This window comes from Elgaria multicarinata, chromosome 16, assembly GCF_023053635.1.
Source record: "Elgaria multicarinata webbii isolate HBS135686 ecotype San Diego chromosome 16, rElgMul1.1.pri, whole genome shotgun sequence".
Taxonomy (NCBI): domain Eukaryota; kingdom Metazoa; phylum Chordata; class Lepidosauria; order Squamata; family Anguidae; genus Elgaria; species Elgaria multicarinata.
The window spans coordinates 30,464,232-30,483,951 of NC_086186.1; the positions used below are offsets into that span (position 1 = coordinate 30,464,232).

General features: G+C 40.0%; 1 protein-coding gene across 1 annotated transcript in view; it reads right to left on the bottom strand.

The window, feature by feature from the left end:
- Positions 1-1,689: 1,689 nt before the first annotated feature.
- The window catches only part of CTDSPL2 (CTD small phosphatase like 2), a 56,469-nt gene continuing 38,438 nt past the window's right edge, over positions 1,690-19,720 (bottom strand). Inside the window, exons 7-13 of the mRNA XM_063142760.1 lie at positions 14,963-15,074; positions 14,724-14,810; positions 9,553-9,615; positions 9,378-9,457; positions 7,598-7,724; positions 6,566-6,661; positions 1,690-4,810 (exon numbers count right to left, since the gene is read on the bottom strand). Of these exons, the coding sequence (XP_062998830.1) occupies positions 4,745-4,810; positions 6,566-6,661; positions 7,598-7,724; positions 9,378-9,457; positions 9,553-9,615; positions 14,724-14,810; positions 14,963-15,074 (631 nt within the window). The 3' untranslated portion in view covers positions 1,690-4,744. The remainder of the gene's footprint in view (positions 4,811-6,565; positions 6,662-7,597; positions 7,725-9,377; positions 9,458-9,552; positions 9,616-14,723; positions 14,811-14,962; positions 15,075-19,720) is intronic.

Consider the following 19,720-nt stretch of genomic DNA (forward strand, 5'->3'; position numbering starts at 1 on the left):
AGAAATTTGAGGCTTTTAATGGTGGAACTTTTTTGGGGGGGGGGGTGACTCACCTTAACTAAATGCAAATATTACAAGACACAATTCAGTCCCCAGTAACCTCAAGGAAATAGAACCCATGAGTAAGTGTTGGAAACCTGGAGACCTCATTGCACACTACTGTAGCTTGAACACACATTTAGTAACCAATGTGTGAGGTCACATAAGTGTTTACCTATTCATCAAAGGCACAAGTTCAATCCAATTACAAACTCATTTTAAGGAAATAAACACTATAACTCCAAACATAACCACCTCAAAGGTTAAGCTGAATGATGTAAAATGTTTCAGGTTTAAATAGCTGTCCCCCCAAAAAAAGTACCAGGGGGTGGGGGAATCAAAGTAGCATAGCTTGCCAAATAAATGTATGCAGAACCATGGAAGACACTGAAGTTTTTGTGAACCGCCCAGAGAGCTTCGGTTATTGGGCGGTATAGAAATGTAATAAATAAATAAATAAATAAATGAAGAACAGAGATTTAAAGGGGAGAATTGAAATGGAGTGCTCAATACAGAAACGAAGCAAAGAAGAAAATGGAGGCCTGGGCCTACCTGCTTGGATCAAGCCATTGAGGACAATGGCTGGAAGCATTCGTTACATACTATGTGGCCAACCACAGGGGAAAAATGAAAATAAAAAGGCTTATGGTTGCATGCTGGCTAAGCCCGTACACATTAGAGCTCAATTTTAACTGCTTATGAACTACCTAGATATTGACCATGCCAAATTAGACAAAATCTAATAGGACTAAAAGTGTAGAGGATCAGAAACCATATACTCAGGTTCATAAGGAGAGAGAAAAAACGCCCTGAGAATCAAATGTAGCCCAGTAAATGGAAACTTGCAGCTTTAAGCCATGGCTTTCCTTTACATTTGGAAGCTCAAACCATTACTTGGTGTGACGTCTGAATGGAACTACTAGGCTGGATCCAGGGTTTCATTCTTTCGGTGGTACATCCCGTGGGCAGAGTTCCTCTCAGAATGCTCCTGCCAGCAAGAGGAGGGGGTGAAATTTTCACAGATTTCCTCCTGTAGCTCCCAATGGTGTCTCCCCCACTGTCCTAAAGGGTCTCTCAGCCACCCAGAGCAGAGTTTTGAGGGGTTTAGGCAGCTGCAAAGAGAGGAGGGAACCATCAAGGATTCCATCCTCTTCCATTCCATAGTGGAAATGCTTCCCCTGATTACATGCCTCCTGTGGCCGGAAGAAATTATTTTGTTTGCAGGAGAACATTGCTGGATCCAAGCTTCCTCTGGAATTGTTGCTTTTAAACCAAAACCTTGGATAGGATGTCCTTGTGTTCCTAACATTCCCACAGAGAGATTTCTATGGCAAGGAGGAACAATCAGCAACTTTTTACTTTTAAACTAGGTTGTGGAAAACCTGCACAACTCTGAACATTTTATGACACAAGTAAGAATTCAGCTGGGTTAAACATTGGAATAAAAGTTTCATGATTCTTCACAGAATATTGATTTGTCCTACGTCATAGATAACACTTCACTAAAAAGGAATACTTCTTACCCTCTTGTTTAGAACCCAAGAGAAATACCCAACCATGCCCATCAGGTTGCATTGTATGACATTTACAAGCATCATACAAGCATTTTTACATGGGACAATGGAAGTTAAAAATCAGACTTGCACCAAATTACAAAATGATACTTTAATATGTATTTACAGAGCAGCCTGCAACGGTTGATTCGGTTGTCCTATATAGGACTGTTAATTTCCCTACATTTCTAATAATCCACATTGTTAAAGCTCACATTTTTTCTTCTTCTCTCTTTTCAGTGATTAGAAATCACAGAACAGGTAGGTTTGTAATATGCAATGTGTCAGTTTAACTAAAACCATCTGGTTTGTAATAATTTTTTTTAATGAAAATGCACAAATGCTTTAAAAACATACTTTAAAAGGATGCTGTACAGTTTTTCTTCAAGCCATAGAGAAATGTCCATCCATTATTTTATTCAGCGCGGGGTTTACTATATTGAATTTACTTATTTGTGAACTGCAGAAAATAATCTCTTAATACAGCATAGCAAACTCTTATGGTAATGTAGAATCACGCTCACACTTCCTCTCTCTCTCTCTCTGCACACACATTTCACTAAGGCAAGTACCTTTTGCATTTCAAAAGGATTCCCACCTTAGCTCCCATTATTATGCTTCTCTTTTCCAACTTCCAGCTGATATTTTCCAAGCTGAAGAAACTCAGCCAGGGGGAGGTGTACCTGCACAGTCTTTTGTACTGGTTTTTCTACTCCAGTTTGCTCAAAAAAAGAGTGAGCGGGGTGCCCCCTCCTGGAGACCACTGAAAAAGAGAGCCATGGGCTGGCTATCCTCATCATTAGGAACAGTAAGGAGATATTCTTGACTGATCATTAGTTTATCTGTTATTTTTTAAAGTAAAGGATAAATCTAAAACTAGTCAAGAATATTTCCTTACTGCTCCTAATATAGCTCTTTTTCAAAGGTTTATGAGGAAAATTTAAACATGTTTTTAAAACCAAATGTATCTATATACCTATTAGCAAAACAGGGAGGGAGTGGTTACAGGGATCACTGCTGTGCAAACACACACACACACACACAGACACACACAAACACACACACTATATATATATGTGTGTGTGTGTATGTGTAACTATGTACATTTTATTTCAATAAAGACGTTAAGACAAACAGCGTTAAGATGTCGAGATGCCCTAAAGATAAATACATTTCAAAGATTCTCATTAAAATGAATCTGTAGCATTTTCCTGCAAGCAAAATACCTTTCTTTAAGTACAAAGAAGTCAGCATTCTGGATAACAAATGCTTTTCATGGTTGGTTGGTTGGTTTTGCAGAAAATCCACCATAATTTTGTTTTAAATGAATAATGTTTTCCATAAAGCAGGCTTGCTCTACATGCTAACTTTTTTTTAACAGTTCAGTGACACAATGTGCTAGCTACATATACAACAGATAATATAGTAAGAAAACACTCAACCTGATGAAAAGTTAAAATCTTCATTAATACATTGGAAAAAGTTGACATAACTCATGCCTTTGAAAATCAAAAAATACAAAAATTAAATGTTTTCCTAAAAAGATTTTCCTTATTTTAAGGACTCATTTGAAAATGAAGCTGCGTGTAATTTGTACAATAAATTTGTACAAGTAAACAGGTAATATACATAAAAAATTAATTGACATACTTCTCAATTATCAGTTGTCCACCTTTAATTTCCAATACTGTACTTTCTTTAACAAGCATACAAAATATCAAACTTCTCTTTAGAAAAAGTGCCATTCTGCAACATCCTTTACACAAAAACAGCCCGAGCCTGTGGCACGTTAATGCAGTTTAGAGGCAAAGCTTACTAACTTTTACAAATTTTTCCCTTCCATAAAAATCCTCCTAAAAAGGAGATTACACTCCATTAAAAAAATATCAGCCTCTTGTACAAGCTGCATTAGAACCAAGGCTTGAAAACCATTTCCATATAGCATAGAAAACCACTATGATAGCATATCAGCTGCACTGGTGGCAAAGGAGTGTACTGGACCACAGGGTTATGCATAGTTACTGTAGTGGCACCACCACTGCTACACAAGTTTAGAATTGATTGTAAGAAACTGCATAGCAGTGGGACCCACTCATGCAAGACAGTTTCAAATACTCAACTGCTCTCCACAATACTTCATTCTTGGAGGACACTGAAGGCAGCAGTAACTGAATTGCAATAGACCAAGCAAGCTCTCCTCAAGGATTCATGCACAGTTGACTCCGAGGTATTGATCCTTGTCCATGAGCCATGTGTACCACCGTAAGAGATAGTCTGTCCAGAGTACATGCCATCACAATGGTTTAAATATTCTGAATATTAGTAATTCTTATATTTCTTCTTATCTAGCCAGTCTCTTGATTTTTTTGAAAAGATTTCCACTACAGTAGAATATTACAGAAACAAAATATATATATATATATAAACGTAGATTTCTAAATGAAACTTACATGGAATAAAACTAGATAATATTTTTAAACAAATATACAGTATGCAGGCAGACAAAGCAGGAAAATGGCCATTCAATTGTATAATAAAAAACTAATAAAACTTGGCTATTCCCAGAAAACTATGAAGCCGCTTCAACTAAAAGGAATGCATAATGAAATTCTAAAATCTAATACAGGTCAAAAATGTAAAAAGGTTATAAACCTTAACAGGAAAATAATTAAAAAAAAAACACATTTACTGGCCATTCCTGTTGAAATGAGAATCTTAAAAGTAACACGAAGTGGCTACAAACCCACTTAGAGAGCACCAAACAGAGAGAAAATAAGAGTCCATTTTCAATCTCTGTTATTTCATAAAATCCTGTGTTTTTATAGATCAAACTGCTGGTGGCAGAAACAGAATTCTTTATAAACGGCAGATGTCCTGTACATAAAAAAAATTATTGGAGTTGCACTAGTTCTAAAGACGCTTCTGTTCTAGCCTACCTACTGTATTGTACTGTATGTATTCCATTTGGCGATATAGAAAGTTCTTCTGTAACCCTTGATTACTGTTGGGCATCAGAGATAAGAAAAGTGAGACAGGGTACAAAAATGCAAAAATTTCAACAGTAATGGCAATGTTTTTGTTTTAGTCCAAAAAGAAAAAAAAGGGGGGCCTGCATTTCCTTCCCCTTCAGAGGTCTGGCAAAGGTTTGGTGTTTAATCAGGGGGCAGTAAGTCGTGCAAGCGAAATCTGTCTCTGATGTGAGGTCGAACATCTTCATTCTAGAGAGGAGGAAACAAAGCAAAAACAACAACTTCTATCTATTACGTGTTATAAGCAACTCTATTTGCAATTAATTTTATTATGACAACCTGTAAAGTAACTTTGCTCTCTAGTGCAGAGGAAGAAAAAAGTGGGAGCCAACAAATAGGGACTGCCCATGCTAGGCCTGGAACCAAAATTAGAAATTCTATGTTTCTGGCCTACCCACAGCTTTTAAGATTCCGTGGATCATACTTTTACTCAATGGCCATGAATTAGCCAGAATTGCAAAGAATCCTGTCTTACCGCTCATGAGCAAATGTGCTAGTGCATGCTGCCCATCAGTCCCACTTAAGTCTTCCTGCCAGATGGAGTGGCTTCATTAACCAGGAACTCAACAGGAGGAAAATGTTTAATGCTATGTCCAAACCAAAACTCCTAGACTGGGTTCAGATGACACAATAACCCGCAATGGGTTAAATAACCCATCGTGGATTATTTAACCCATTGTGAGTTATTGCATCATCTGTTGGAATTTTTTAACCCATGATGGGTTATTTTCCAGAAATAGCCCATTCTGATAACCCACGCTCTCCATTAGGGGTTATTTAACCCACTGTGGGTTATTGTGTTGTTTGTGGGTTAATTTGCTCACCTACAAACTCAAGCAGCAAGACAGGATCATATGGCTGCTGCCACTCTAAATCCTTGTCAGTTTGCAGGATTGGGACTATACTTCACAGGCAATCTCCCTTAGCCAGGATGCAACTGATTCACCAAGGGAGGAAAAATCCCAGGTACACCAAATAGATGGTGGCACAAATAAAGCTTTGGAAAATAAACAAAAACTGCCAAAACCACACATTTCCCCCATAACCTAAAGTGTACAATCATGCATGTGTGAATTCATGCAAATTTGAAATTGTGCACGAATTTGCACAAATTCATACCTGCACCATTTTGTATTTTTGGCGATTTTCTTTATTTTTGCTATTTTCCAAAGTTTTCTTTGTGTCACCCCCTTTTTGATGTACATTGGATTTTCCTGCCCCTGGGTGTAATTGCACGGTGTTTTGATGTTGGATCGAGGAGAGGCTATGTGTGAAGTTTCGTCCCAATCTTGCAAAGCCCCAGTATTTTTGCTCCTCAAGCGGGAGGACTGCAGCAGGACAGTCCATCATGGGCTATCATGTCTTCGTCCGAACATGGCTCTAGTTTGTTGCTCCAAGTTGGCATGCAATTCCTGGTTGTGGGGAAGTGTCAAGCCATGGATTCACATTCAGACACAACACTAAGCATTTTCCTCCTGGTGACTAACTGGTTACTGAAGTCACTTTCGTTGATGAGAGGAGTCAAGCAAGAGTGACTGAGCAGTGTGCACTAGCACACTTGTTCATGTATGCTAACAGCTACAATTCCATGGAATTCTGGTTTATTGTTTTGTGCAAATATGGCCTATGTTATGCCTAACGATTTCTATGCAGAATTTTCATGCACACAGATGATTTCTTGTATGCACTAAACATCTTCTGTATAGAATCCAATGACTGATTGGGATTTTGTTCATATGTATTGTTGGACAGTTCATAGAAACTGCAATGATATATAAGGGAGAGAGAAGAGTCTAATGGTTCCAAGCCACTAAGAAAGTGTTTTTAGGTCAACATCAATATCCTGAATTTTCCCAGAAAGCCACAGAGGGCCAGTATAGATGTAATCCTGTTATGATTTAAGAGGAAAATGTATATCAAAAGATCAATCACTGAAATACATACCAGTTCTACAAGTTTCTCCAGAAAAGGAATCAATTTTAGGAGTTCATTGTCATTTTTATCCATGAACCAGCTCTCTATAGGAATTCCATTTGAAAGCTAAAAATTAAGAAAAAAAAATCAAGGGAAAGTTAAAAGTTGTGCAAGAAGTTCTGGAAAGAGATCAGCAGGGTAATTATACCTTGCAATCTTACTATGAATTTCCTTTTCAGCAAATCCTCCATGAACCCAACTGCTCTTTAAAGTGTGAAAAGCAGTGGGCCGGGGATGAAAACTGATGAGAGTAGTTAGAAACCTCAGTGCATATGTTGCCTCACTACAGATTACAGCCATAATAAATTTAACACAAGTTCTATCTATCCCAATGGATCACATTAACACTTGTCTATAAAAAGCATTATATACTTCTCCATAACAAAATATCAAATATGCAAAAATGTAGCAGTGGTATTTCATTTTAGAGATTTTGTTTTTTTGCTTGTTGCCTTATTCACAGTGGCTGCTAAAAAAAATTAGAGAGTGAAGGTCCTAAAAACTGTTGCTGTAGATTGTGCACACGATGAATTGATTTCAGTGCCTCATTCAATCATTTTCTTTCTGTTGCAAAATTGCATGGACCTTGTGGTTATATGCAATAAACTGAACTGATTGACTAGATTTTTTGCTTGGTGCTCAGACTACTTGTCCTTCAATCCTGACTTGGATGTAGGTGTGTGTGTGTGTGTGCAGAACTAATAAAGGTTGAAGACAATTTCACAAACACAGTGATGTCATGGTTCTGATTCAATCACATAATTTTACTCAAATATATTTGTTAGTAGTTATCTTTAAATATCCTAGTAACAAAGTGGCCTCCACAGTGCAAATAATTGTATGTGTTTTATGGTGAATATCACAAAATATAAGGTATTGTTTCCCCCTATTCATAGACTTGTGTTTTACTTGTTAAAACTACAGATGATATTGTGTCAACACATTTTTTAAAATTCTTGTTTAATTCGAGAATTGAAAATTAACTCCAGAAAACACACTCACCTGATAGGCAAAGGCTTGTGGTGAATTGTCAATAATGATAGTTTTTGAGAGATCTCTACCAAGGATATTTAAATCCTTTATATAGTTTCCTTGTACACAAACACAATGCTCACGGAAAAGTCGATGCCTGCAGTTAGTTAAAATTGATACATTTAGGTTAAATATAGAGAAAGGCGTATTAAAATGTTGCTTTTAATTTCCCCCCCTCTATTTTGATCAGTTTGGTTTTAATAATAATCTTTTTATTAAAGGGCAATCTTTGTATTTTGTTTTTGTGCAACCACAATCAATATCTGAAACTTAGCAAAGGGATTTTTGTTTGTTGAAAACCAGTATTTAAATACTCTGCAGCGCAAGATTAACAGCATTCAATAAATTCAGTTAATTTTTATTTACCCAAGAAACATGTGTCAGATGCACCATCTGGACTTCATAACAGAAATCATTTAAAAAACAAACATCATACAGAAAACCAAAGATTGGCTAGTACAATAAACTTTGGATGGATTGAACTCAAAAAGAAGAACCTATTTGACCAGGAGATGCAGCATTGTGCTATTACTATGGAAGAAAAATAATAAGGAACGGCAAAGGTTGTGGTTGTTGTTTTACAAAAGATCCTGTCACTGAAAGTTAATCAAGTCTCAACTGTGAGCTTTCGAAGCTCAATATCAACCACCTGTCACCCCACCCTTGTGTTTTTTTTTTTACACAACTGACATTCAACATGCCATGGAGACCACTAAACATGGCCATTCATCACTGAGCTGTTTTGGGGATTTGTTTGCTTGATGCTCCTTTCTAGGTTTTTGTTTTCTAATGCTTTACACTTCCGCATACCTTGGGGCTCATGCTAGCATGCTGATGCCACTTTCTATGAAATATGCTAAGCTGTTAGGGACTCCAGCAGCCAATTCACCCTCCCACAGTATTCTGTTTTCTTTTTCCAACTAACACCTAAGGAGTTTCCCAACAGAGTGGAAACTGCTACCTTATTTGTAGGTATCCCCATTTTGCTTCCCAGCTGACAGGTACTAGGACGATCTGAGTGCACTATATATTTATTCATTCATACACATATATACACATACACACACACACACACACTCTGTATGGAGTGAGACAATTGGTTCATCTAGCCCAGGATTGCCAAAACTGACTGGCAGCAGCTCTCCCAGGGTTTCAGCCAGCAGCTTTTCCACCCCTACCTGGAGATGCTGGGAACTGGGACCTTCTGCTTCCAGAGCAGGTGCTCTGTCACCGCTGAGCGATGGCCCTTCCCCAATCCCCACTGTTCTCCCTGACCCCTAAGCACTGTGCAGGGGAATTCACACTGCTATCTCCAATCACAGGTAACTCATCCAATCCTAGATAACCGGCCACCTCTACTCGATTTTGGTTGCCTGCTGCTGACCAAATTGCTTATAGCATTTTGGAGGAGAGCCTGGCTGGCAGATCGGAATTGTGAACAGAAACATTCTTGCTGGGGGTTTAGGATGAGCATATACTGCAATGTTTTGTTGCAGATGTCATAGTTGTACTGTTGGTGAAAATATGTGATTTGATTAAACATTCATACACACGTGTAACATTTTAAAGGTTTCAAGAGAGATTTTTAAGCAAGTCTGTTGTCAGGTTTTTAGCTCCATTACATGTTGGCAATTGAACATTTGTGTTTTCAGAGTGCTATAATAATGAAATGGAATTGTTTTACATTATAATTATAGTGTAATTCTGATTAAACAAAAAATAACACCTGCTGCTCTATGGTCAAGCTTACCTGACTAGTTGCTTTTTAGGGTCTAGGATGTTCAGCAGCTTGTCTGCATACACCTTCTTAGAAGCAGTAAAAAGAATGATCTACAAATGAAAGAGGAGACTATTATTAACTGCTCTACTACTGAAGTTTGAAGTTCTGGAAGGAACACACACAAGCTCTAGGCAAGTCACATTACCTCGTAGATTTGGGACATACGTTCCAAGAATTCTCTGAAGAATGGTCTTAATCGCACATAAACCTAGAATGAGAGGAAAAGATTATTTAAATACACAATATATAAAGATGTTTTGCTGCAAATGACACAGACTTCTGAAACTATATGTGGGAGACATTGTTCAATAAATCAGTTATTTACACAGCAGTATGAATTTATAATATAGCATTTCTGATATTTAGTAATGCATGAACAAGAAATGGCAATGGAGGACATTGGTAAAATTCTAGTTACTATATGCTTGTATAACTGGAAATATAAAAAAGAACCCCCAGCAATAATTTGTAGCATGATTTTTTGTGGTGGATACAATGTCAATTGTACCAGACAATTATCCAAAAAATTAGCTTTTGTTACACAAAGCTCACGGTTCCAAGCAATTTTATTTTATATAGTCAGCTTCTATTCATAGTTGAACTTTATATCTTCCATCAGAAAGTCATCAGTTTTATCCTTGTAGAATATCTCTGTAGCAGGACAGATCAGAAGGCAAGCATAAGCCCTCCTCAGCTACGCAGACTCAGGCTCTGTCCTCCTTCTCAAACCCACCCTTGAAAAAGAGTGTTTCAGAGCAAGGCACAAATGTCCACTGTTTTGGTGGGATGCTGGCTACTTTTGGCCAGTATACTTTGAAAAGTCACAGGTGTTGTAAGAAGGAAGGATGGAAATCTAATGAACAATTAGGAAATAGGCATTCCTTCCCCAAGACCCTTGCAAGTTCCGTTTCAAGTCAGATGTACTCAAGTAGGTACTGAATAATGGCTGCCACCTAAGGGAATAAACAATGCATTATTTGGCTGCAAAGTATGACAGTCAAGCTCCCCGTCCAGTCATTTCTTTCACGTAATCTACAAGAAAGTTTTGTTATGCTTGCTGTCACTATGATGTGTGGCAAATTATCAATACAGAGTAAAAGTCCCTTAATTTTTTTAAGATTAAAAAAATCTTAACTCTAGACAGACAGCTGTTATTTCATTAGGATACTTATGTCTACAGCGCTTCCAAACCAAAAGTAATGTTTAGTTAAACTTTACTGTAAGTGATAAAATATAAACGATTTTAGCTTAGTTTATTCTACACCCCCTGATAACAGAGCAAAGGCAAGAACGCCAGGCTTCCACCGTCCTCCTTGCTGTATGAAGATGTCTACAGTATTGTTCAGTTACCAATGTATAATTACCATGATTTGCCTTCACCGTCACGCCGAGAGGCAAATCAGACAGAACACACGTGACAAGAAGTATCTACTGCGCTTTGTGACAGAATTTAAACCCAACATACTGCTGCCTAGACTCAGTACACCCAACACTGGCCCTAGCAGTTAGCACAAAGAGATGGTAAAAGGTAAGAATGGGAACTTACACTGCCCCAATAATACTTACCAGAATATAGTAACCACCTGAACCTTTCCTTCTGGATATGCTTGGCTACCGTAGCGGAATGCATCAATACCACCACATTTAATCATCATTGTTATTATCTGTAACAAGTTAGTTCTAAAAGCATGATGCAACAAATGAGATGGCCTCTAGGCTGCATAAACTCTTGCTGCAATAAATGTATTAACCTTCAAGGTGTCATAGCCTCTTGTTTGTTTTACTGCAAGAGACTAACATAGCTACACTTTTGAAATTTGATTCAATGGTGTTTTAGAGACTAACAAAAATATGAAGACGACACTACAGGTATTAATTTAATGGGAGTACAAGGTACTACATAAAAAAATACACTCATGCTTCCTAGCCCTTTCATAGAATCATAGGATAGCAGAGTTGGAAGGGGCCTACAAGGCCATCGAGTCCAACCCCCTGCTCAATGCAGGAATCCACCCTAAAGCATCCCTGACAGATGCTTGTCCAGCTGCCTCTTGAATACCTCTAGTGTGGGAGAGCCCACCACCTCCCTAGGTAGCTGATTCCACCGTCGCACTGCTCTAACAGTCAGGAAGTTTTTCCTGATGTCCAGCCGGAATCTGGCTTCCTTTAACTTGAGCCCGTTATTCCGTGTCCTGCTCTCTGGGAGGATCGAGAAGAGATCCTGGCCCTCCTCTGTGTGACAACCTTTTAAGTATTTGAAGAGTGCTATCATGTCTCCCCTCAATCTTCTCTTCTCCAGGCTAAACATGCTCAGTTCTTTCAGTCTCTCTTCATAGGGCTTTGTTTCTAGACCTCTGATCATTTTCTTTACATTTACTTCTCTATTATCAGAAGAAGTACAAGGGAAGTTTAAATGATATCCTGGGGGAACATGGGATGTGTATGTTGAAGAATGAAAATTCAAAAAGATGACATACCACTCCAGGGCAGAAGTGAGCTTCTTGTTTCTGTCTATAAACCACAGGTGGTCAACATACGGACTACGAACTGCATTCTTCCCACCCTACCACTCCCAGTGTGGTTCCCACTGCCTCCAGTTTTAAATGCTTTCATAAACAACATAAAGGTGCTTTGTAGTGCTAACATGGGCAAGTTTAGCTTGCAAATGCTTTTTTTTTAAAAAAAAAATCCCTCCCAGTTCAACCTAACAGGGTTGGGGGTGCCAAGGGGGGCAAAAATGGCCTCCAGACTGCCCACGGTTGCTTACCTCTGTTCTAGACTTAGATGACTGTGACTCTGTTGAGATGACACGCTAAACCATTTTGAGCTCAGCATTATGGCTTAGTACAGTATGTCGTGTGAATCATTCCTAATCATGGTGGCTACATAACCACAGTTTAAACACTCTCACTAACCCTTTGCTGCAAAAAGGGTTAGCGGCCTAACCATGGCTAAGTAAGTTGACTGAACAGGCCCAAAGACTCCTATTCCAAACATATATACTTGGAAATCAGATTCACAGGTAACAATAAATCTACTTCCAAGTGAAAGTTTGGCTTGAAATCCAATGGATTAGGACTGATTCTGGAACTTTCACAGCTGCAGTTCTTACTATATTCAGCAGTATATAAATTATTATTATTACTATTATTATATTTATTTGTATCCCGCCTTTTGCCCAATGCTGGGCCTCAAGGCGGCCTTACAAAGTTTAAAATATTCATTGGGGGGGGGGAGGGAAACAAAACCATAAACAATTAAAAAACACACAACAAAATTATAAGACATTAACATAGATGGAGGGCTGGATTATTCTCCAAAGGCCTGCTTGAACAAAACAGTTTTAGCCTGCTTCCGAAAGCCCATCAAGGAGGGAGCCAGCCTAGCTTCCCGGGAAGAGAGTTCCAGAGCACCGGAGCAGCCACCAAGAAGGCCCTCTCCCATGTTCCCACCAAGCGTGCCTGTGAAGAAGGTGGGACTGAGAGAACGGCTTCTCCAGAAGATCTCAAAACACGGGCAGGCTCATAAGGAAGAATACGTTCTTCCAAATAACCTGGACCCGAACCATATAGAGCTTTATAGGTCATAACCAGCACTTTGAATTGTGCCCGGAAACAGACTGGAAGCCAGTGGAGCTGTTTTAACAGGGGAGTTCTCTGCTCCCTGTAACCAGCCCCGGTCAACAAATAAATTAATTAAATAAACCTGTTTATTCTGGGAAAGCAATTAATGAGAATAAGAAGTAAATGTTGAGGATTAGAGGTCACTAACACTCCCTAAACTTGCAAAAGTTAAATTGTATGGTGCCTTGCTCTGTATTTAACAGCCACCATGAAAACAAATAGCTGCCAAGAAATCAAGAACATATTCCAGGCAAGATTTGGGGTCTGTCAAATGCAAACTCTAACATTTAATCTTCAAGAGAATTAAACGTGTCTTAGCGCATTGTATCACTTGAGATATACACAAAAGTATTTGTGTATATCTGTTTGCACTCTCTTTCCCTCCTTATTGTTTACTACAACTTTATTAGATTGTAAGCCTATGTGGCAGGGTCTTGCTATTTACTGTGTATAATCTGTACAGCGCCATGTACATCGATGGTGCTATATAAATAAATAATAATAATAAAAAAATATTCTTTTAAAAAAGCAATATTTATATAAAAGAAACCTCATAAAACAGAGTTTGCTGCTTAGCTATTCTCAGTAAGATGTACCACTGACAAAAAAGTCAGAACACATTCCAGTTGTTAAAAAAACAACCACCAAAAAACCCACCACCAGCATCATCCATTTTTCAGCCGTTTATTTTACTATCCAAAACAGTTAACTGAATCTTCCTATTTCATGTGGTCCAAAAGGAATCTGAACACTGCCATCACCAAATAAGACAGAAGAAACCAAAGTTTGTTTGTTTTTGGAAGATCCCATTTTAAGGTTCAGAATTTTGAAGGAGCCTAAATAAAACAAAATACAAAGTACAAGTTTTAAAATTAGGGTAAAATACCTGGACAAGTGTCCATTTAAGGTGCCTGATGTCATTCTCCAAAGATACTACAGAGGGGTCCAATATCGTGCGAACTACATGGAGGGAAGCTGTTGCTACTCCCAGGTACATCACACAATAGGGACCTGAGAACAACAGCTGGGGTCAGTGCAGCATCTTTGGCAGTTGCTAGAACACACCTCCTCCTCCTCCTTCCCCTGTTCTTCACCGGAGAATTGTTGGATGCACAGTAGATGGAAGCTAAGAATATGTTGTGAAGTACAACCAACAGCTAGAAATCTGCCAGTCTCCATCAACAAAAGCAACTCTTTTTGCAAAAGAAGCACCTAACTAGGAAAGAAGAGGTGGATTTGCTCCTGAAACCAAGTTATCCCCAGGCTCTGAATTTACTTTTCCCCTTCAGAATGGAGTGTTTAACTAGCATGGATTGGTTTTCTCATGCAAGGATGTCTGTAGAAAATTCTTCTCTTGTAAAATAAGCATTTAAAATTCCAGTGGTTTTTTCCTTTATCTGCTGGCAAGAAGAAAACTGCTAGGCAAAAATACAGCTAAGAGGAATCCTTCAACCATTAGGAAATGGTTGAGATCTTTACAACTGAGTAATTTTACAAGTCTTTTGCATCTAATTTTGTAGTGTGCTGTAATACATTTACTATCTGACAACTTGCCTGACTAAATTTCATAGTATGTAACCAATACCACTTAATTGTTTTAGGCGGGCAAGAAGATACCAAGTGCATGATAAGTGTTCACCCGCTTAATTCATACGACCAGGTTTATACTTCACCGGAACATGGTTTTGATTACCTGGTAAATAACATCTTGGAAAAGGACTGGAAACGTGAGTGCAGCATCTTCCAGTTCGTTTAGACTACAGTGGACTAGTGTTTCATCCTACAAAGAATTAAGAAAATGAGAAAACTTAGCAGAGAGTTGGCAAAAATGCGTTCCCTGAAATAAAGTCCTCCCGACTGCAATTTGTAAAGCATGTGAATTCCACAATAGTAGAATATTCACTCAGTAGTGCGTGCTAATATGTTCCTTACCAAGTCTAGAACTAATGAGAATTCTGGTGTGCTTCTTGTTTTCAGTGGAAGAGCAGGCTTCCGATTAAGCTGTTCTTCTGTTAGTGGTGGAACATGTTTGATGAAGTAGTACCTAGAAGAAAGACAAGCCAAGGTACTCTGTGATAAAAACAACACTGCTTTTACAGGGCAACTGTTGGGACAGTGAAAAAGTTCAAGATGAATCTTAAGAGCTTGGACGGCCATTGTCATGCTAATATAATGCACAGTCTTGTGAAAAGGTGTCTTACACAACAACACCTACACTCAATGCAGGATAAAAATAAACACACAATTTAGAAAGCATCTTCTCGAAGCCCTAGAAAGTTTCCGGTTTGATTCAGAGGAGTGTGTGTGTGTGTGCGTGAGAAAGAGAGGGAAAGCACGAGGAGGTGTTGAGCGAGCAACCTTTCTATTTGCTCAAGCTTTTAAAGTACTTTTATTTGCTGCTTTCACCTTTTGTGTTTTTTGTGCACAAATAGGACACAAAAATTGTTGTAGTGTGCCGTGCTCCTGTTCAGAGATCCAGGCAGCTAACCTGGCCCTATTCCCGTACATTTTATTCTGTTTTCCTCCCCTGCCAGTCTTTCATCTCCACACCCCAAAAGATACTCCGCAACAAGTGGCCACTGAGCATGCTCAATTCTCATTGGGTTGTTTGGTGTGTGTTTTTTGCCCCTCTTAGGAATTCCCCCCCACCCTTGCTGAAGATCTCTATACACCCAGGCGACACTCATGATCTTTAGAGGACGCCCTGTTTGTCATTCTGACATGAGGGGGTTGGACTCGATAGCCTTATAGGCCCCTTCCAACTCCACTATTCTATGATTCTATGAAGAGAATGTCGTCATGAAGAACCTTTACAGCAGGCCTTCTCTGTAGCGGCCCCCACCCTCTGGAAAACCCTCCCTTGTGCAGATTGAGAGGCAGAAATGTAATATCTTTTAAACTCCTCCTAAAAATATATCTTTTTAAACAAGCCTTCCCTGGACTGTAACTTATTCTGTTTTTTGTGATTTTTAACGTTTTAAATTGGACTGCCATATTATGGTTTTTGTTGTAAACTGCCCAGAGCGCCTAGGCTGTTCGGCAGTATATGTAATAAATAAACAAATATGCAATAAATAAATAAATGTATATATAACACTAAGACAATGTGTGGCTGTGATGTTCAGCTGCCTATTATACATTAAATGTAAATGTCTGACAAGTTGTTGTTTATATTATGCATAAAGTTCCAGGAAGTAAGTAGGCCTCAATATACTTACAATTCGTATTCACAGGTTGGGTTCGTAAGGGGTGTGTGAATGCCTGAGTGCTAATCGGATAGTAGCGGGGAAGTGCTTGGACTGGCTGTGTGAGAGGAGGAGAAGCTGTAGAAATGTAGCTCTCTCTCTATATATAGTCTGGGTTGACAGAAAGACAGTTGTGCTTGGGTATGGGTTAGGATCCTGTGAAGTGAAGGGTAGAAGTGGGGTAGAGAGAGTGAAGGAGTAATTAAGGAATGTGTATATGATTCTGTGAGGAGTATAGTGATATATGAGAGAAGTGGATAATTTAATAAGACTAAAGATAGTTGAGTATATAGACAGTAGTATTAAATAGTGGAAATGCAGGTCGAGTGGTCATCTATGCATTCACACATATGGGCTCTGCGCCCGCGCTGAGACCTGAATCGGAACCTCCAATAGCTTAGTATAACGTTTTAGGCGGGAACCACCCCGACGCCACTGCGCACGTGCACGTGGTTCCCGCCCAAAGGCCAGTTTACAGGAGTCCGACATTGTGACCCCCTAAACATAACCTAATAATATATTTAAAAGTGCCTGAAACATCAGAGAATACCCTGAGAACAGAGTGCAAGAAAGAAAAACATAATAAACACACCACCAAGAGGGGATGACGGGTGGGTTGTGTGAATGCATAGATGACCACTAGAAGAACTACAGTTACAGGTAAGCAACCTGCATTTCTTCTTCGTGGTCTCTGTGCATCACACATATGGGCGATTAGCAAGCTGACCTACCTTGGAGGTGGGTTGGTGTGTCATCTGAATACTTCAGAAAGAACTGCTCTACCGAAGGAACAGTCCTGTCTTGCTCGAACATCAAGGTTGTAATGTCTTATGAACGTGGATGGAGCAGACCACGTTGCTGCTTTACATACGTCATGTAACGGCACTGCTCTACGAAAAGCTACAGATGTAGCCATTGCTCTTGTAGAATGGGCCGAGAGAGTTTCAGAGAGACACAGCCCACCTAAAGTGTATGCCAGTTCAATAGTCTGGGTTATCCAGCGTGACAAGCGCTGACATGACACAGGGAGACCCTTCCTTGGCTCACCATAACACACAAACAGTTGTTTTGTTTGTCTAAAAGTTTCTGTTCTGGATTTGTAAAAAGCCAATGGTCTTCTAACATCCAGCATGTGTAAAGTGGACTCCAGTGGAGTTGATTAGGGGGAAAAGCTGGTAACACAATATCTTGCGAGTTATGAAAGGTGGATACAACCTTAGGAAGGAAAGCTAAATCAGTTCTAAGTACCACCTTTTCCTTATGGAAGTTAAGATAAGGTGGGTCCACCCTTAAGGCTGTGAGTTCACTCGCACGTCGAGCTGATGTTATAGTGACTAAAAATGTGACTTTAAATGATAGTAGCCTGAGGTCAATTGTGGCCAATGGTTTGAAAGGTTTCCCTGTAAGTGCCTTTAGAACCACAGATAGGCTCCAAGTAGGGACTATGTGTCTTGTTGATGGTAAGATATTCTTTAAACCCTTTAAAAATGTTCTCATTACAGGGTGGGAGAACACTGAGAACCCGTCGACACTGTGATGGAAAGAAGAGATGGCTGCGAGATGAACTCTGATTGATGACAGTTTTAAGTCCTTTCAGTATAGAACAAGTAAGTATTGAAGTATATCGTCGATGTTGCACGAATCGGGCTGAAAGCTCTTTTGATGTGCATAATGAGTAAATCTCTTCCATTTATACATCTGCGATCTCCTAGTAGAGGGTTTTCGAGAGGCTAGTAAGATCTTATCTACTGTGATGCCCTGCAATTGTGAAGGGGAATTATCCTCCATGCTGTCAACTTCAGGGTTTGTATGTCTGGATGTCTAAGTCTGCCATTGCTCCGTGTCAGGAGCTTCGGTGTCGGTCTGAGTTTGATGTAGTCCCGGTTCGATAGTCGAAGTGCATGGGCGAACCAAGGCTGTCTGGGCCACCTGGGAGCTATCAAAATGCAATCTGATCAATCCATCTGGATCTTTGATAGTACCCGTGTCAGCATTGGAAACGGCGGGAACATATAAAGTAGTGCCCCTTTCCACGTCCTTGCAAAAGCATCTCCGAGAGAGTTGGCACCCAGACCCGCTCTGCTGCAGAAACTGGGGCAGGCCGAATTGTCCTTCGTTGTGAAGAGATCGATCGTGGGGAGACCCCAGAACTGAGACAGGTCGTCCCTGGTTTCTTTGTCCAACTCCCGCTCGTGTGAGGTGCTGAACAATCTGCTCAGAGAGTCTGCGACCGTGTTGTCTAGTCCTGCAACGTGTATGGCTGTCAGGAATATACTTCTCCTTATGCACCAATTCCAGATTCGCATGGCTGAACGGTTCAATGGATGGGATCTGGTGCCGCCTTGTCGGTTTATGTAACACACTACCGTAGTATTGTCGGTAGCGATTAAGACAGTGCAGTTCGTTATTATTGTTGTGAAGGCTTTCAGTGCTTTCTCTACAGCCAGCAATTCTAAGTGGTTTATATGCTCCTTGCTTATCGATCCGGGCCATCGACCTTGTATGCGGAGAGAATCGCAGTGGGCTCCCCATCCTAGGAGGGAGGCATCTGTAGTAATTGTTTTGGACGGCGTTGGTATCTGGAAAGGTACCCCTTCAAGGATGTTCTTGTTCGATATCCACCAGAGGAGGGACGACCGTACCGAGTGTGGTAGTGTTAATCGAGTTCGATGCGCATCGGTACGGAGATCGAAACTCTTCAGAAACCAGTTCTGGGGGATTCTCATCCGGAGGCATGCGAACCTTATTACCGCTGTGGTGGCAGACATCAGACCTAACAGTCTCTGCACAGTCCATGCCATAACTTGTGGTCGGTGTAGAACATCTGTCACGAAGTGGCATAGTACCGTAGCTCTCAATAATGGGAGATACGCTCGACTGTCTTTCGACGAGAGGGTGACTCCTATGAAGTCTATCTTCCTCTTTGGAGTTAAAGTGGATTTTTCGTAATTGACCCACAGTCCCAGGCTGTTGAGGACGTCCAACGTTGTGGCTATATTTGCTTCTAGTGTGGTTTTGTCGTCCGAAACTAGAAGCCAGTCGTCGATATAAGGGTAGACGGTAATGTTGAGTTGGCGGAGATGTGCGCAGACCACTGCCATGCACTTTGTGAAGACCCTCGGAGCAGTGGCTAACCCGAAGGGTAGAATCATGAATTGGAAATGTTGGTCTCTGAGGGAGAAACGGAGAAAAGGCTGGCTTGATGGTCTGATAGGGATGTGAAAATAGGCGTCCTTTAGGTCTATAACAGTGAACCAAATGTCTTTGTGAAGTAGCTGTAGGACAAATGTAACCGTGGTCATACAGAATTTTGGGGGGGTGATGTAATTGTTGATGTTTCTTAAGTCCAATATTGGTCGAAGCCCTCCATCTCTTTTTGGGACAGTAAAGTATCGGGAATAGAACCCGTGATTTGCTTGATGGGATTGCACACGACAAATCACTC